General features: G+C 26.2%; 2 protein-coding genes across 2 annotated transcripts; both read right to left on the bottom strand.

The window, feature by feature from the left end:
• Nucleotides 1-715: 715 nt before the first annotated feature.
• Nucleotides 716-1,632, bottom strand: VNE69_08090 (uncharacterized protein; the record flags this gene model as incomplete). Its single annotated transcript, XM_065474406.1, has 2 exons — nucleotides 716-1,287; nucleotides 1,593-1,632. 2 exons carry the CDS (start codon nucleotides 1,630-1,632, stop codon nucleotides 716-718), a joined length of 612 nt encoding a protein of 203 aa, XP_065330478.1.
• A 14,610-nt stretch (nucleotides 1,633-16,242) lies between these two features.
• On the bottom strand, nucleotides 16,243-16,737 carry VNE69_08089 (uncharacterized protein; the record flags this gene model as incomplete). Its single annotated transcript, XM_065474405.1, has 1 exon — nucleotides 16,243-16,737. The coding sequence occupies one exon, from the start codon at nucleotides 16,735-16,737 to the stop codon at nucleotides 16,243-16,245; it is 495 nt and encodes a 164-aa protein (XP_065330477.1).
• Nucleotides 16,738-20,439: the final 3,702 nt, after the last annotated feature.

Below are 20,439 nucleotides of genomic sequence, written 5' to 3'. Positions count from 1 at the left end.
CAATGTTTAACATTCTAAATATGCTTTTATCAATAATTATATAAACATCTTTCTACAAGATGAAACATGTGATCGGGCGAAAAAATATAACTATAAAAAAAGGCATTTTTAAGCTCGAAATTGAAGATGAAAAAAATAACAAAAAATCTTTAAATTAACATATTTATACAAATTTTGATGACATGTCGTCGACCAGAAGGCAGCTCGTGCCACAGTATATATTACTTTTCCTTATATAATTTTTCTTTCATAATTTGAAAAAAATGAACAAAAATAACCATCTAACTGTCTTTAACTCAAATATAAAACAGAAAATTTTATAAAGAATATCATAAAATAATGATGATATATGCTAATAAACAAAACTATTGAAAATTATTGTTTAAGACAAAATAATACGATATTTAGAAAATTTATGTACAGATAAAAATAGAATCTACGAAAAAAAAGCTAAAATGTAATATTAAGATAATTTTTGAATTCTGTTTTAATTTGAAGTGAATTATTTTCTTGCAGTATAAATTTTGGTTGAGTTGATACGAAAAAACATTTTTTAATAAGTTTCTATTAAATTCACAGAAAAAAAAAATTTAAAAAATAAACCTCTCAATGGTTTTTTATAAAAACGGGAAGGATTTTTTATATAAAACAAATAATACTCAAAAAACTTTATTTAAAAAACCCGAATTTTTATAAACACAAGTTATATTATTTCTTACATCGAAAAATACTCCATTTGGTACGCAATTATTTCTTGTTCGTGAATTTCTTCATTTCTTCTCATTATATATGATTGAATTGCCAAGTATTTCTTGTAGACCTGAGGGAGATTAATTATAAATTGTCTATCAACCTTATTGGTTATACATAGCCTTAATTCGTATATATCTTTGTTTGGATTTAGCTTAAGTCTTCTACTTGACAAACAATATTCAAGAGTATTTTTAAGTGATATTTTCTTTGCTGTTATATAAAATTGTTCTTTTAAATCGTATGGAAATATAGTTTTTAATACAACTTTAGCATTCACAAGTTTGAAAGCAAGAGAAAGTTCTTCATCGCTTTGATAATCAATCCTTAATACTTTATTATCAAATGCTTGTCTATCCTCATACCTCAGTGGTAAAAAATTGCGAGATTTGGGGGGTCGAATTAAATGTTTATTTTTTCTTCCTGATTTCTCTAAATCAAACTTATTTGATTCAGTTATTTCAAAAATATATTGAGATGATGGTTGCTCGACATTAATTTCTTTATCTGTACCAATGTAAATTTCGGAATTTTCATCTTTTCGAATAATAAAAAGTATGTCAGTACATAGGAATTCTAATAGATGAAAAGAAAATAAAATATGGGGTTCGTCGTTTTTTGGATTTATTAATAGTATAAAATAAGAAATAAATTAAAATAAATGATATTTCCTGTGGTATTATAAATACCACAAATTATTTATTTTTATTTTATCAATTTTCCCTTTTTGGAAAATAGACCATTCGACCGGTCTATTCCAAAAATCAATTATTTATTTCCTTTTTGCCCTGACCCCAACAAAATTATGAGACAAGACAAAGATCAATACCCTTGGAATCCACGACCAAGGAAGGGCCTCAGAGCCAGGGACCAGTATCCCATTACGGATGCCCAACGAGGCTTTAATCAAATAAATAAAACGTATAATTTAATAGAACTATATTTGTCCAGAGGTAGCTCCTCTGGATTGTGTCATTTTGAATTCAAAGACGAATTAAATAGTAAGTACGAAGATAGAAATTCCATGTTCGAATACAGAGAATTCGACATGAAGATCACTGGAACAGATGTGATAAGTAAAGAAAAAATAAAAATTATTAAAAAACCATCAGAAATTTCAATGGTGGAGCTACAGAAATTTGAGAATCTAGCAGAGGCCAATGGCTGGAATGATGAGCAGATGGGAAGAATATATGGGACCATGTTAGTTGGTGATCACTTTTTAAACGCCAAGTATAGTAAATCATACTTAAAATTAAGAGCGGCATTATTAGAAATTGCCTATCCTAGAAACATGAGATTTAAAATTGCACAGGAGCTCGAAGATGTTAGGCAGTGCAACCACATATATCTGGAAGATTATGTGAAGAATATTTCCCAAAAGTTAGATGCCTACAGTTTCCCAAATAATTTAACTAAGCAAGAAGCTGAGAGAAAATTTTCAGAAGTATTTTTTAGAGGACTAGGTAAACAAACTGAGATGGAACTTTGCAAAAATGAGGTTAATACGCGGACCACTTCAGACGTTATTGCTTATCTAAAGACTTTAGAATCAACTATTATTTCTCAAATAGGAAGACGAAACGAGAATGGATATGTACCTAATGAAACAAGCAAAATTTGCAAATCAAGAAATCCTTATTGTAGTGTGCACAAGAGCTTTTCGCACAATACAAGAGATTGTAGACTTCGGAACAATCTCAAAGATACTAAAGATAAAACGATACATTTTGAAGAAAAAACAAAAAGAAATAATATGGTTATTCAGCTAGGAACAACAAGTAATCAGAAAGAAGTAAAAATAATAGGAATATTAGACTCAAATAATTACTTATTGTTAATCGATACAGGTTCACACTTGAATTTTGTGAGTGAACAAGTGGTCAACATGAATGATCATATAGCTGAACCGTGTCAGCCCTTCACTACTATATTTGGAAATGGAGATGAAAGAATGATTAACACTAAAGCTAGAATACGAATAAGGTTGTCTCCAAATATTATCATGGATATTGAATTCTATATTATTAAAAATTGCCCAGTCGATTTACTACTAGGATCTGAATGGCTAAGGAAGAATAAAGCTACAATTGATTTTGCTAACCAATCACTTGTTATCAACAATGAAGAAATTCCCTTTATGGACGCGATAACAAACACGGATGAGATGTTAAATGAACGATTAAACAGTTTACTTTATGTGTCTGCTTCGAAGGAAATTTATATTTCACACCTTGAAAATTATAAGAAACTAAATGATAAATTTTACTCTATGAAAATGGATGAAGCTCGATTTTCGGTTATAAAGAAGTTGAATATCACGCGACATAAATTCTACAATATAGCTTTCAAATATTATGAAAGAGCAAGAAAGGAGGTTAAAAGATTACTTGATGAAGATATTATAGAGAAGTCTAGAGCAACTTTCGCAAGCCCAGGATATTTTATCGAAAAGAAAACTGGTGAATTAAGACTGGTCATAAATTTTAAAGAGATAAATGATCACATCGAAGATGACATTTTTTCAATACCAAAAATAGATGACTGTATACTAAGGATGGGAAGAAATAAGTACTTTTCTCAAATAGATTTAAAGAACGGATTCAACCAGATTAAAATCCAGCAAGAAAGCAGAGACTTGACATCATTTATGATTATGGGAGCCCAATACCGATACAAACGTATACCCTTTGGCATTAAACCGGGTCCAAAAATTTTCCAAAGATACATCACTGAAATATTACACGAAGTGGATAACTGCTTCGTGTACATAGATGATATTGTATTATTCTCAGAAACCAAGGAAGAACACAACAAATTAATAGTAAATGTTTTGAACAAACTCAAAGAGAAAAATGTAAAAATAAACTTTGAAAAAAGTAACTTTATGAAAGATGAAATCACGGTACTAGGAAATACAATAAATGCTGACGGTGTGTTTCCAGCGAACAAATTGATTCCTAAAGAAATATTAGAGAGAAGACTAAAAACTAAAAGAGATGTCCAAAAACTATTAGGGACGATTGGATGGTATAGAAAATTCCTACCAAATTTGTCTACAAAATTACTCCCATTGACAAACATGCTGCAGCAAGGAGCAAAAATAGAATCGACTCAGCATGTTAAGAACATTATTAAGGACATAAGCGAATTTATTAAAAATAGAGCGAGATTAATCTGCCCAGATTACACAAAGTCATTCACCTTAGAATGTGATGCTTCTGATATGGGGATAGGTAGTGTACTTTACCAAGAGGATGGTCCGATTGGATATTTTAGTAAAAAATTTGGAAAGGTTGAACTAAATTATAGTATTGTAGAAAAGGAATATCTTGGAATCCTTTTATCACTCATACACTTTAAAGGCATCTTGCAAGGAAATTTTGTAGAAGTCAGAACAGACAGTAAAAATTGCTTAAACAACGTGAAACTAGAAACCTCAAGAATGTGTCGTTGGAAGTTAATCATTAATGAATTTAACCATAAATTAATACACATAGAAGGTAAAGAAAATGTAATTGCAGATAGTTTATCGAGATGCTTCACAATTATCAAAAACAATGAAGATGGATACATAAAAATGGTCAAAGATGCAATGATAAAGGACAAAAATCAAAGGATAAAAATGAATAAAGACGGAAAAATTTTTATGAAACCAAACAAAGTAAAACACTGGTTATATAAAATACATCATGAACAAGGCCATAGAGGAATAACAACAATGTACAATAATCTAAAGAATTTTTTTTATGTTCCACATCTATTCCATAGGATCAAACAAATAGTAAATGATTGTCGAAAATGCAAAGCTTACAAAGTAACTTATGTCAAAAGAGGGGTAGGAGCCCATATGTCAGCCGAAAACAATCTTGAAAGAATTAGCTCGGACATATATGGTCCATTTAATTTAGAGAAATTTAAGGACGCGGGTAAGCATAATAAAGGATTTATTATTACAGTAACAGACATAAAGACACGATACACGAAACTATATTTAGCATATAAAATAAGAGGAGAAGAGATTATAAGCGCAATCAGCAATTGGACTGAATTAACAAAATCTAAACCTACAATACTAATATCAGATAACGGAAAGCAGTATACAAGCAAACAAGTTGAACAATATTTAAACGAAGTGGACATAAAGCACTTACGCGTTCCAACATATACCCCAAGTTCAAATGGTATATCAGAGTCAGTAAACCGCACTATAACCTTCATACTGTCTATAATGAAAGGCGAAAATATAATCACAGCCATTGATATGTGCGAATGGGTGATCAATAATAACTATAATAGATCAATAGGATGTTCCCCCAATGCTGCGTTAAATGGGAAAGAATACTATGATCCACTAGAAAGAGCAATACAAATGCGTAATATAAAAAAAACATTAACTACTCCCAAATTCAGGCTAGGCGACGAAGTATATGTAAGGAATTTGACAGCTACGAAATTAGACCGGAAGTACTTAAGAAAGAGAAAGGTAACGCAATTAGGATCCAAAGGAAAATGGGTAAAGGTTAATGGAATCTCTGAGTGGATACATGTCAAGAACATAAAACTTTAGAGGGGGGAGAATGTGGTATTATAAATACCACAAATTATTTATTTTTATTTTATCAATTTTCCCTTTTTGGAAAATAGACCATTCGACCGGTCTATTCCAAAAATCAATTATTTATTTCCTTTTTGCCCTGACCCCAACAAAATTATGAGACAAGACAAAGATCAATACCCTTGGAATCCACGACCAAGGAAGGGCCTCAGAGCCAGGGACCAGTATCCCATTACGGATGCCCAACGAGGCTTTAATCAAATAAATAAAACGTATAATTTAATAGAACTATATTTGTCCAGAGGTAGCTCCTCTGGATTGTGTCATTTCCATAGATCCATAATATATAAAATTTAAAATACGATCATTAAAAAATATTGTATTTATATACCATTTGGCATATTTCTCAAACTTGATAAATTAAAAACGTCAAAACAAATTTAATTTTTATCTACGAATTTACTAATTAAATATTTTAGATATATCTGAATAAAAAGCATTTTGATATGATTTGAAATCATAATTTTTTATATAAATATTTGACATTTTAAGATAAAAACAAAATTTACTTAAATAAGTTCAAAAGTATATCAAGAAAAACACATAAATTCCAAAGTATAATGTCAAACCCATTTACAAATCTGAGGAGATTTTGTTAAAATAGTTTTATAATTAAAGTTCTTAGTATCGCGAATTTCTAATAATTTTCTATATCAGGTAAGCATTTATTTATTTTGTAAATATAATTTGAATCATATTCAACTACATGTTATAGAATAATTAAATGTGGTTTAAATACACATTATTGATCAAAAATTTAAATTATAAATTTGTTCTAATTAGTATAAAAAGTAAAAAGTACCTATAATTAGTACGAGAAACAAATACGTATTAAAAGTACTATAATTTTTATCAATCCTATTTTTGTTTCTTGCTTGAAAGTCGAAGCAGCATAATATATAGATATCTAAAGAACTCAAAATAGTGGTCATTTCCTTATTTATTAAAAGCAAAATACTTTTTATCGATGCAAAATATCGAATTTCCATATAATAATGCTAAAGCTTTTCACTCAATTAAAGTTAGAAAGGCATCAAGAATACTATAACCATTATCGCGTACAGAAACATCAAGCATATATTATTAAATATCTAATTAATCAGAAGCATCACAACATCTAGAAGTTTATTGAACCAACGAATTTTTTTTTCTTCTTCCTAATCTCCAATTCTGTGGAGAAGTCGATGTGTAGCCCTCTGTGTTTAGTATTACTGCGATCTTTATTTAATGACCCAATATGAGTGGTTTCATGAGAACTTACATTTTTATTTATCGCATACTTGTATATACATAGAAAACAATAGGGTGCACCTAACAATGTTCTATTTTTTATTTAGTCTATTAACTAATATAAAACATTAACATTTACTATAATTAGGCTGTTCTAAGAAGTTTGTCAAAGAAGTTAATGTTATGTAAAAAATGTTTGATTTTTTTTAAATTAACTCTTCTATTTTAGTCAAATGCATCAATATTTGTAATTAGCTCTTATGCCAATAAAAAAAACATCGTATTTCGAGAAAGAATCATTTATAAATGTTTAATACTTTACTCATATTGATTAAAGTTATAGCAAATAATAAAATTCATATTCGTGCTTTACCACTATTTTTCTATAGATTTTATAAAAAGTTGAATTTTAATTTGCCATTTACAAGCCTCCAGAAAAATATATTTTAAATGCTAAAAACTAGATAGAATTTTAAAAAACAGAAATTATTTAATCTTAAAATAGATTTTAAATAAGTAATAGCGTTAAATGAAAAGATTTAAGGAATCTGATAGACTAAAACTACATCGTCAATGCTTTGTTCTATTTAAATGCAAATTTCTAAATATGACTACATGGCAAACATATCTACAAATAGCTGCAACGTTGTCGTCCATAGAATAATGTTGTTTCAATTTACTTAAAAAACACCCATACCATGAACAAAAGTTTTTCTGATATAAGTCTATAAATTCAAGTGATTTTTTTTTACCACATTTAATCTATAAATCATAATTTTTATAAAAGGGTATCCATTATCGACATAAAACTACGAGTTTGGGGAAAAATATAGTTACTCACAAACTGAAACATCTTGCTGTTGGTGTATTACAGTTAATTTTTCAAAATCGAACCGTTCCCGCTTTTTTGATACTTTATGCTCAACAGTTTTTGTTTGCTAAAAAACTAACATCTTAATTTTGTTCTTTAGATAGAAAACTAATAACGTAGAATTTAATTCAAAAAAAAAAGTAATTATTCTTTTCCACCTTTGGTTTTGTACCATATAATTAAAAATTTTAATAACAACTTTTTATTCGATTACGAGACAAAAAGCTTTATATTTGCTATTTAACACAAAAAAGATTTGTTACTAATATTGTTAAAAATCCACACAATCTCCAGCAAAAAATTTCTTAAAAATGATTTTAAATAAAACTAGCGTATGCTTTCCCGTTTTGAAAACGGGATTTGAACGTTTTGTTTTATAATATGTCGCTCTTCGGTGAATTTTGGTGAGTTTCCATTTTGGGATGAATGAATTTGAAAAGGCGAAAACATAATTTTTAAAAATACTTTTTAGTAACATATAAGGAGTAAAGTTGAGCTAAAAACATTTAATAATTATAATGAGATAATTTTGGGGACTTCTAAGCTTAAGTTTTGACACTTTTATTCAACATTCTTCTTTTGTCAATTGTTTTTAAAATTTTTCTAGAAGGGTTAAATAAATTCTAAAAAACGATTCTGACGATATTTTGGAACTGAGTTTTACAAAACAAAGAATTAAAATGAAACTGTATTAACATACAGTACACGCACCTATGATAGCCAAAATCCTTCGTTGAGTTTATATTTGATATTATTTAAACATAATAAGTTCAAAATATATAGTGTAAAAATTTCAAAACCACAAAAAAGAGGGGTAAAAAATTAAATAAAATTCTTTTATATATATGACTAGCGTATGCTTTCCCGTTTTGGAAAACGGGATTATTATGTTTTGTTTATGGTATGTACCTCCTTAATTTTTTTTTAAGTTTCCATATTTGGTTTGAAAAGAAAGGGGAAATGCAATTTTTAACAACATTAAAATTATTTCCAATGCAAAACTTGAATACAGAATTCAAATCAAATTATTCTATAAAATTCAATTTGATAACTTTATTGTGTTTTTACGCTCAAAATTTGACAATAATCTTCAAAATCATTATTGGTTAATATTTTTGTGAATTTTTTCTAGAAGGGTTAAATAAATTCTAAAAAACGATTCTGACGATATTTTGGAACTGAGTTTTACAAAAATAATAATCAAAATTAAAAAGTATTAACTAATAACATACACACTTAGAATAGTCAAAATCCTTCAATGAGTTTATATTTGATATTACAATGACACAATAAGCTATAAAAAAAAGTTTAGATTTTACAAAATCATAAAAAAGAGGGGTAAAAAATTAAATAAAATTCTTTTATATATATGATGACTAGCGTATGCTTTCCCGTTTTGAAAACGGGATAAATGTTTAGTTTTTTAATATGTCCCTAATTGGTAATTTTCGTTAAATTTCCATTTAAGGATAATGAATTTATAAAGGAGAAAACATGATTTTTAAAAATACTTTTTAGCAACATATAAGAAGTTATGCTGTTTTAAAATATTTAATAAGCTCAATGAGATAATTTTGGGAACTTCTAAGCTCAATTGTTGACATTTATTGTCATTAAATTTTTATTGTTAAACATTTTTGTAATTTTTCTAGAAGGGTTAAATAAATTCTAAAAAACGATTCTGACGATATTTTGGAACTGAGTTTTACAAAAATAATAATCAAAATAAAAAAGTATTAACTGATAACATATACACTTAGAATAGTCAAATTAAAGCAATAAATCTATATTTGATATTATATTAACATAAAAGGCCCAAAACATATCGTTTAGAAATTTCAAAGTCACAAAAAAGAGGGGTAAAAAATTAAATAAAATTCTTTTATATATATGATGACTAGCGTATGCTTTCCCGTTTTGAAAACGGGATTTGAATGTTTTGTTTTATAATATGTCGCTCCTCGGTGAATTTTTGTGAGTTTCTATTTTGGAATGTTAGAATTTGATAGGATTTGACATCGTTTTCAAAAATACTTTTTAGTGACATATAAGGAGTAAAATGAAGTTAAAATCACTTATAAATCATAATTAGATAATTTTGAATACTTCTAAGCTCAATTTTTGACACTTATATTCAACTTTTTCTTTGGTTAATATTTTTGTGAATTTTTCTAGAAGGGTTAAATAAATTCTAAAAAACGATTCTGACGATATTTTGGAACTGAGTTTTACAAAAATAATAAATAGAATTAAAAAGTATTAACTGATAACATACACACTTAGAATAGTCAAATTAAAGCAATAAATCTATATTTGATATTATATTAACATAAAAGACCCAAAACATATCGTTTAGAAATTTCAAAGTCACAAAAAAGAGGGGTAAAAAATTAAATAAAATTCTTTTATATATATGATGACTAGCGTATGCTTTCCCGTTTTGAAAACGGGATAAATGTGTTTGTTTTATAATATGTCCCGTCTCGGTAAATTTTGTAAAGTTTCCATTTTTGGCTGATTAAATTTGACAGAGTTTAGACATGATTTTTAAAAATACTTTTTAGTGACATATAAGGAGTAATGTTGTTGTAAAACACTTAAAAATCATAATTAGATAATTTTGAATACTTCTAAGCTCAATTTTTGACACTTATATTCAACTTTTTCTTTGGTTAATATTTTTGTGAATTTTTCTAGAAGGGTTAAATAAATTCTAAAAAACGATTCTGACGATATTTTGGAACTGAGTTTTACAAAAATAATAATATGAATTAAAATGCATTAACACATAATATACACACTTACAATTATCAAATTTAAGCATGGTGTTTAAATTTGCAATTATAATAACGTAATAAGCTATAATAAGAAGTTTAGAATTTTTAAAACCACAAAAAAGAGGGGTAAAAAATTAAATAAAATTCTTTTATATATATGATGATGATGTTATATGCAATCAAAAAAGAGTAGAATTTTTTTTCGTATAAAAAATATTACAAGCTTTCATATTTTTTCAAATTATTTTTTTTTTGATGAAATAAAAATTTCATCTCAACCCGAAAATATATCAAAACAATTGCAAAATTTTTTTTTCTTGATACAAAATGTTAGTTTCGTCTTAGTTTATTTTTATAGTTATTTTCTTCATTCTCTAAACTATCAATTACGTGGATTAAATAATCAGTTAATTTTATAAACTTGATATACAAATTTGAAATTTTATACTTTTCATCAGTTTTAGCGATAATGAAAATTAAAAAAAAAATCATCTTGAAAAAAAATTAAAATTTTTTATTAATTTTAGCTTGTAACTATTGACAATTAATGTATTTAGTTTTTCTAATATTTGACGTAAATTAAACCAAATTCCTATCGTACTTTTTTCTTTACTTTCGGTGCTTCACCTATGTCTGAAAACTATTTTATAAACTATCATTACAATTGTGATAATGAAAAAAATTTTACAGAGGATTTTATATCATAAATGTACAAGTTAATCAATATCTTTAGTATCTAGTACTTTCCTGTAACGGATTATAAAGTATTTTTTTGGAAGTTTATAATCAACACGTTTATCAAAAATATCTAACCATTCTAGTTCAAATAAGCTTTTTGATTCGTGAAAGTGTAATTTCGAATTTACTATGAAAGCATCATCCGGTATTACAGAATTATATTTTCCATGTTCTAAGTAATATACCTTTTTATCTTCAGTTGTAATAGTAGTTTTAAGTATATCTGTACCATTGTAGAACAAATTTATAATGTTCATCAGTTCGACATTATTATTTGCAACAGAACTTAACATTTTATGAATATACATTCCCTCTTTTAATGTTATAGGCAGAAAGTAATGCGTCTTATATTTTCTTCCTATAAGGATTTTATGATTGAACGTATTAATTGATTTAAAATTATAATCATCGTCCATTTCAGAAATTGAATAGGTAGTGTTTTTTTCTTCATCTGCTAAACTTATGTAAACATCTACGAATTTATCATCTCTTTGTACCATAAACATGGCCTCAATAGAAAAAATATATTGCAGATTAAAAAGAATCAATATCATGGGGTTTCACTTTTTTCATATATATATATATATATATATATTTACTTTTATATTGAACAATTCATTTAAAAGTTTATTACTTTTAAATATTTGTTCCTAAGATCATAAAATTAACTTATAACGACTATGCAAAATTAATATTGTCAAATTAAATTTGTTACAAAATGGGGTTGTTTTTTTAAACGTGATAATATGATACAACGTAGCTTGGAAATATCATTTAATGATTAAGTTGTACTAAGTTTTAATGCTTTAAAAAAAATATTTAACTGGTTCGTATTCGACGTTCCATAAACTAATGCTTAAAGCAACAGGATTCATCTTTTGAACTATAAATTATATATGCAGAATAGGTTTAATATGATTAATTATCAAATTTATCAGAATTTATAAAAATTAAATATATTGCCAATTTAATATCATTTTTAAACTTTTAACATAAACACTTGTAGAAATTTATACCTGCTATTTGTAAAGTATTAGAACATTTACAGCATGCCATGAAATAAAAAGGAAAAATTCATATTAGATGGCGAACAATTCAGGGCCAAAATTGTTTAAAAATACCCCCTTTTGACAAGAACAAATTATGAAATAAAAGCAAATGATAAGGAAAAACTGCCATTTAATTTAATAAAGAAACGTTTTAGATTTGTTATTTAATCATTTAAAGACAATGAAATGAGCACACAATAAAAGTTAATTGAATAATGTGTAAATAACTATTCTTATTTTCAACATACTTTTTTTTATAAACTGCAAATTAATCTTTTGAAGCCGAATCAATCATATATGGTACATGAAGTCATCATATTATTTAATACGTAGTAATATAGGATATAATTAAAAAACGATATCGTATAATAGCTAGGTCAAATATATTAAAATGTAATCATAGTAAACATGAATAATAAAGAATATACATTTCATTTGAAAAATATAAATCTATAATGAATAATTAGTATTACGAAGTATCTGATAGTGTGTTTAGTTTTTGTGAATAGTTAGACGGACATCTATGTTAATAATAATTTTTGGCAATATAGAAAAACAATCGAGTCTCTACCACTTTTCCATTTAAATTCGTGTGTTTTGATTCTATTATTTCATATATTATCTTCCAAGTTTATCTCAATTTATAAAAAAAATTATATACAACAAAGTTCTGTAACAATGTCTACTTATACTAGAACATGGTACATATAAAAAAAAATTATAAAAAAAATTTAATAATATCTAAAGGCATTCTGGCAAAAACATTAACAGTTTTTTGTCATATTGTGATAATTGTTAAGCTTTATATCTACAAAAAAATCAAATTTTATTGTAGATTAATCATTTTTTATCTTTAAAATATAATTTACGCGTTAAGAATTTAACACTATTTTTCCTTATATGATATGTTTAAAGAGTTAATTTTCAAATCATTTTGACCCTGAATTTTTTGACACTTAAATAATTTTGCCATATATAAATATATAATTTATTTGGGTATAATATTCAGCTTATTAATTTTTTGTCACAAGATACGCTTACAGTCTCATCTGGCAGTTCCAGGACTTCCTTCCGAGATTCACTCATTGGGCTCTCGAAAACCCCTTCCTGATCTGTATCAAGCCCATGTCTGGCTGGCATAAAAGGCTTTCTAAAGTCATTTTAAGGACTCTTGGCTGTATATATGCTGGCGTTCTGGGTTCTAATCTGAGCACTTTGATATGCGTACGGTGAAAATAAGTTACTATTCCATCACACGTCATCACATAAGAAATAATTTTCTGCTTGTATTTATAGAGAGAAGGCACATGATTTGCGAGCAAGTCGTATTTATGTTTCTTTTCTGTTTCTACTGCATGGATGTTGTTAAAACTTGTGATACTAACTTTACAACGATCACTTCTTTCCTCAACTTGTCTACAATTAGTATATCAGGCTTGTAATACTTTATTTTGATACTTGAATGTATCCTACTGTCGACTCGTATCTCAATATACTCATTAGCTACACACTCCTGGACTGAATGATTTCTAATTCTTTTGGCATGGGATAGATAATACGTCTTACACAACTGTAGGTGGGTGCATCGCAGTGCCTCATTTTGCCGTCTTAAGTAATCATGTGAAAGCATACGATCACATTGAGTGGCCATATGATCTACTTTCTTTCCATATTATGGCAGTGTGGGCATTTTATCCGTTTCTCTAAGAAAATATTTCGGTCCTGTAATGCACATAAATTGCCTTCCTCCCTCGGGCTCATATTTCCTTTTGTGAGCCACATGGCAGCCTGTTTTATATCAATAAGTGGATCGTCTCTTGGTCTAAATATCTTTGAATGGTTTGTTTTTATTTTTATATCGCTATAAAGAGATTCGGTTTGAGCCTCTATTAATATTTTAGCAGTTACGTTTTCCTTAAGTTTATATTTCTCTTTTATATATCCTTCTATGGTGGATAGATATGTGTAGCCAGTTTTCTTGGAGTGGAAAATCGCTTTGCGTCTTAGAATAGTGCAAATTTATCTAAAAATATTCATTTTTGGACAAGTACTAATGTTGTCATTGTTTTCAGTTTTCTAATATTCACTGTAAAATACTGGGGTTTATAAATTAGTGACGCAAAAGAAGATATACTAATTTAATGATGTTTTATGTCATTAGATCTTATCGCATTTTTCTTTCAATATTCATAAGATACATAATTATAATTGATGTAATATTTATTTAATCATTTAATTTTTTTTACTATATTTGATTAAACATTAATACTTTTTTATTGAAATCGAACAATCCAACCATATTTTAGATATTTGTAGATAAATCCTGAAGTTGTAAATATTTAGACCGGCACTTAATATAAAGTTATTATATATTAATAATTTTAAGCATCGTTATTCATAAATTCATGGTCTTTCGGCTGTCGAATATTCAATTTTTTTGGGTATAAAATAAAACAGGGGGGAAATGATAGCCGTTTGAATCATACGTAGATTAATAAAAGTTAAGATTGACTTGTTCACGTTATTTTATAGTTTTTGTTTCTCTTCATCTCCTTAAAGGTATATTTCTTCACTGAACCTTCGATAAACAAAAAGTTTTATTTTAAAAATTTTTAAATTATGTATACGTAGAATGACGTTTTTTTACTAATTGTAATATTTGGACACCACTACATTTATATCATCATATATGGTATTATTGTTTCATGATTATGTATTATGCCAGGTTTTTTGCAAAAATAAAACATTTCTTAATATTTATTTCAGAAAAGTATGATTTGATTTTTTTATCTTCAGCTTTCTCTATTGATATGAATCTAGAAGATGTGCATCTAATAATACCTTAAAATATATTTTTAATCATAGTGTTTGCAGAGATCACATATCTACTCTCATTTACTTTGCTTATGGCTATATTGCCTATTATATAACTACGTATTTTTTCTGACTTATTATCTACATTTATACATAATAAAGTTTACGTTAAATCGAAAGAATTTTCACATATGAATACGTATAATATATATAATGCTTTCAATTTGATTATTTTACGTCTACAAATATGATACATAGTGCGACATTGCGTTTTCAACAGGATATATTTCAGCTCGTGAATATATTATCTTTGAATCTGTCCCGATTCTCCAGATTCCATGAAGTGTTCGATACTAAAAATTTATTGTAATTGACCATAAACAACTTACCCCTAATTGAGATGGTTATATTTAAATCAAACAATTAATTTTATTTCCATTGTGTTATTCCTATAAAAATCATAAAGTACCCGAAGTTATAATATAATGTTAGTTTTTTATATATTTTACAATTGCAACAATTCATAACTTTTGTAATAGTATTTGTAATACAATATCATATTATATATAAGCACTTGCGTCAGTGATTATGTTACGAAAACTTTAGATTGTCAGGTATATATAATTTTTGGCTAAAAATTATAGTAAGCTTTTGACTCAAAATCTTAATTATTTTCCGCATTTGTTGTTTGAGATAGTAGTTGACGCTAAAAACAATAGTCACATACTTGAAAATATTAACTAAGACGTAAAGAAATTTTTTTTATGCATGAAGTTAAATTTTTGCATATATATAATTTAAGAGTATTACATAAAGGTACATCATATATTTACTGCAATAATGACTTTACACAATATCATAAATTTATTAAATATTATAGTTGTTTGACTGGAGCGTCTTGGTTACCGCAAACCATGAAATGCATCGATGAAGTCTTAATGTACGAAATTAAAAGAATTTATTTTATTTCTTGTTCTGGACAAAGTTCTTGAAGTATATCTTTAGAATATAAAAGATCGGGAGATCTCGTGAGTGATAAAAAAAAGTAATTCTAATAATCTAAACTTACAAAGATGCATATGAAGACTAAAAATTAGGCATAAATGAGAAAAAATGTGCTTCATAAACTACAATTTTTATTGATTATTTGACTTTGTAAAAAAGAGCTTTATTTTTTCAATGATGTTAAACATACTTAAATATTTTAACCTCCAGTTTATACACACGTATTAAAATTTATCCTTGAAATATTATTGTTCATTTTATTAACTTATATTAAAAAATTTAAAAATAAAATTTATAAAAACTGTACTAAATTATAGAAATCATGCGTAAATGAAATTTAATTTATAAATTTAAAAAAGCAAATAAAGAAATATTAGAAAAGTTATTGCTTTATTCTCTGATTTCTTTGTGAACTTTTAACACTTTCTCAAACCCATGTTTGGACACTTTATAGACCCATTCAAATGTTTTAGAACGCATTTTTATATGTTTATAAGACCATGCTAATGTATTAGTGAACAAGAACGAAATTTTTGATCGAAATTTGGAAAATATAGATGAAATACTCGACCACACATTTCTTGTTGCAGAAAAAATCCTATCTTTTAGCCTCGAAATATTCTCATAGACGACTTTTTGTAATCTTATGAAGTGTTCAGACAATTGCTTTGTAAATTTGTCCTTTGGCTTTGGTGACTTCCAATCTAATGGGAAATTAACTAGAAGCACATACATTTGATCACCCGATTTAACCACACTTATTTCTTCTTCTTTGTGCTCTTGTGTTACTTCTAAAATAGTTATCCCAATACCTATGTCTGTAGGAATATAGGCAAGCTTCCGAATGCTGACTGTTTTTTTTAAATAGAGGAATGCAAATAACATGTTTATTTACATAAAATTTTATATTTATATTTATTTCTGAAACAAATTGTGTACAAAAACAGAAGTAAATATATAAAAAATTCTTAATAATGATCATATTAGTGATTTATCAAATTTAATTTTTCATTTTTCTAATAATTATGATTCAAGTGTTTCAGGTGTGTTTAGGTGTAAACACAAAAAAATAAACTGGTAAATTGTGGTTAACAATATAATTTATGTACTTTTAAAAAAAAAATTTTTACATTTTTTTTAAAATTTTAAGCCGTCAAAATGATTTGATATGCTTGATATCAAAGTCCATATCAGTCGAATAAGTTTTAATCTTTATTTTAATATGTAGAATGTATTTTGGACAATGTGTTGGTGAATCAACAAACAAAAAAAAATACTCATTTTCAATGAAATTGATTCTAACATTACATTTCAGGATCATGTATACAATCAATCACATATCAACCTTTCATAATTATCAATGTAACTGAATAAATTTTTATTGTTTCGCAGTTCATCTTTCTGCATTGAATTAATAATAGAATTTTACAGACAAACAAAATAAAACAAATTGTTTGAACAAATTGCAAGCTTAATGCTTGATATTACAAACTTTTTTCCAATATATATGCATCAGAAGCCATTTAAGACTTTGGTAATATCCTAAAATGATTCTATTTAGAAAACACTATTAAGTTTATAATATATATATATATATAAATATTTGAAATAACAGAGCTTTGCATTTAAAATTATAAATATTCTAACGAAAATAAATTTCTGTTAACATTTAATTTATATAATTTACTTATTATTGTACTAAAATAAAAAATAATGACAAATTTGATTACTATATCATTAAACTCTTGTGTATTTAGGCATATATACCATAATATGAAAAATATATTTTATATTAAGCTTCATAAGATAAAAAAAATATTTTATGTATAATTTAAAATTAGAATTAACAAAAAATGCATGATTAATAAAATCACTATAAAACTATATATTAACAAGATCTATTTTGATATATTGATATTTTCCTAAGGTTTAACAGAATTGTTTGCATGTGTGAATTTTTCTGTTATGTGTATTTCAATTCATTGTGTTCATACACCAAGAACTTTGTTTTCTACAAACAAACTATTTTGGTCTATATTTTTCATACAAGGATAAATAGCATAAAATGGAACCTTGTGCATGTTTCGCTTTAGAAGTGCCATATTTATTTGTTGTCTTAAAGCTACGTTATTTTAACCTTGTCTGAATGCCACCTTACGACAAGCAATAATGTAGATTTTTTGTTATTTATATGTATGTAAAGTAATATTCATAAAAAAGCCCCTAAACACTCCTCAGAGTTCGATGTCTTTTAAGCAGTCTAAATAAAAAAGAATAGAGATAGAACAATTGAAATGCTATACGTTTATTTATTGCATGGGCGGCTTTTGAGGACAAGCATTAAGCTGTCAATGAAATGGGGCTGTATTGTTTTAACGTAATGCTATTCCTATTAGATGCATGTTGTTTTATAATATAGTCAACAATGTATTGCCTCTAGCAAAAACAAGGCTCTAAAAAATACATATTCGAATAACAAGATGCTAACCGTAATTAATAGTTTGCATCAATGTCACAATAATCCTTGTGAGATTTTTTTCTTCGAAAATAGTAAATTGATTCTTAATAGTAACAAAAACACCAAATTTATACCAGGAAGGATTAGTCCTTTTTATTTAATTTAATGTAAAGAATTCTCTACCTCATAATCTAAAAAAAACAAATTTCAATCTTTCAAAAACTTTATACTGTGTTGATATACTACTAATGAAATTAATAATATTATACCATTCATATCTTTACAAATTTTAAGATCATTAAATAATCTTTTTGATATTGCTCTATTATAGATATTACACCATTTATAATATCATCACGCAAATTTCATGTAAAGAATTTATTACTACCAAAAAAATAAATTGATACTACAACCCCAGATAAATATTAAAAAATTGGCATAATTGTAAAAATATATTAACTTAAGGGTTTTTATTGTGCTATGATTTTTTTATATTTTAAACTGTTATATTTTAAACACAGATTTTACAAAAAAAAAAAAATACACAAAGAACCTACTTGAAACTTCAAATACAAAAACACTTGCATTTTTGGATATTATGCTTCTTAAAGAGCTTATATTAAAGGAGAAAATTGTTGTTTAAGTGTTTATTATATATTGTTATGAAACGGATAAAATCTTAAAGATTTTTTTTATGTTTATATTTATTTTTAAATATTCATTTTTATGATTTAAGATAATATACATTCTTGTATTCTTTAAAATATTAATGGATGGTCTTTGGTATGTTAAATGGCCTCAAGAGTATATGTTTGAAAAAAATATTTTTGTGTAAACCATATCAATCGATTATAAGCTTTCTATAACGAATTCATTTAATAAAGAACAGCAAAAGCTTTATGAATCTTAAAAAACCAAAGACAATGACTATTATCAATTCTTATATAAATAACATCTTGTTTGAAAATACAAAGACATAATATATGAAAAGTAAACAAAATAAAAAAAATAAACTTTTTACGTTAACTCTTTTAATGGATAAATTAATGTTCTATCTGCCTTTTTTTATATCCAATCTTGACGCTCTTAAATTTCATCTTAAAATATAAAAACCAGTTAAGATCTTGTAAATTACATTAAAAAATTGTCAACAGTTTAGATGTTTGTCGACCACTTTCTCGGCCTCTTTAAAAAATCCAATGTCAGATAAGACTTTTTATTTTTTTGGAACACAATTACGAACCATGGAATATTTTGAAAATGCTAAAAAATTTTTCAGAACATAGTTTTAATAATAAAAATATGTCGATAAAATAATTAATTTTTTTTATTTTTGAAAATCAACAAACCGAATACTGAGAAAGATATCATATATTTAGATAATAAATTATTATGTATAAAAGAAAATTAATGTAGAATAGAAGAGTTATGACATACTACGGTTATGATTAAAGATGTTAAACAATTCCGTATCTGAAAAAAGACTATAAAAGAAATTATTAGACAACATATATGTTTTATACCAAATGGTGCAAAAAAACAAACTTCCTATACACTGTTTATAAGCAATGAAAACGCCTAATAACTAATCTTAATGTTTGTTATGGAAAGACGGAGTGAGTTATGAATATGATTTCATAAAAAAGAATCGTGATAGTTTATTATAAGCAGAATGTATAAATTGTATTGTAGACTTTGTTACAACTGATTTAAATAAAGAACAAAGACAAAACACAGAAAAAAATACAAATGTAATTAACAAAATACAAAAATTTAAAAAACCAATCTGAAAACATGCCGCGATAGTAACTTCCGAGACAAAAAATGATTCCGATACAATTGACACTGAGGTTACGAATATTACAAGTATTTTTAAAAATTGAGGCTTTATTGCAACTGTAATTTTAGTATGTTTTATAGTATTTGTATTTTTATCTTTATAAAATACAAGTATTGCAAGCACAAACCATTCGAATAACTTTATTTTATCTACATCTAGAATATAAACATTAAAATTATATCTATGAACATTCTAAAGTGATTTTGTTGAATTTAAAATGCAGGTAAATTATGCGACAATACTTTTATAGTTAATAATTAATTTGAAAATTTGCACAAAAATTTATAAG

The sequence above is a fragment of the Vairimorpha necatrix genome, chromosome 8 (genome assembly GCF_036630325.1).
Source record: "Vairimorpha necatrix chromosome 8, complete sequence".
In the NCBI taxonomy this organism is placed as follows: Eukaryota; Fungi; Microsporidia; family Nosematidae; genus Vairimorpha; species Vairimorpha necatrix.
Note: the sequence above shows the minus strand (reverse complement) of the source record. Positions and strands in the feature narration are given on the sequence as shown.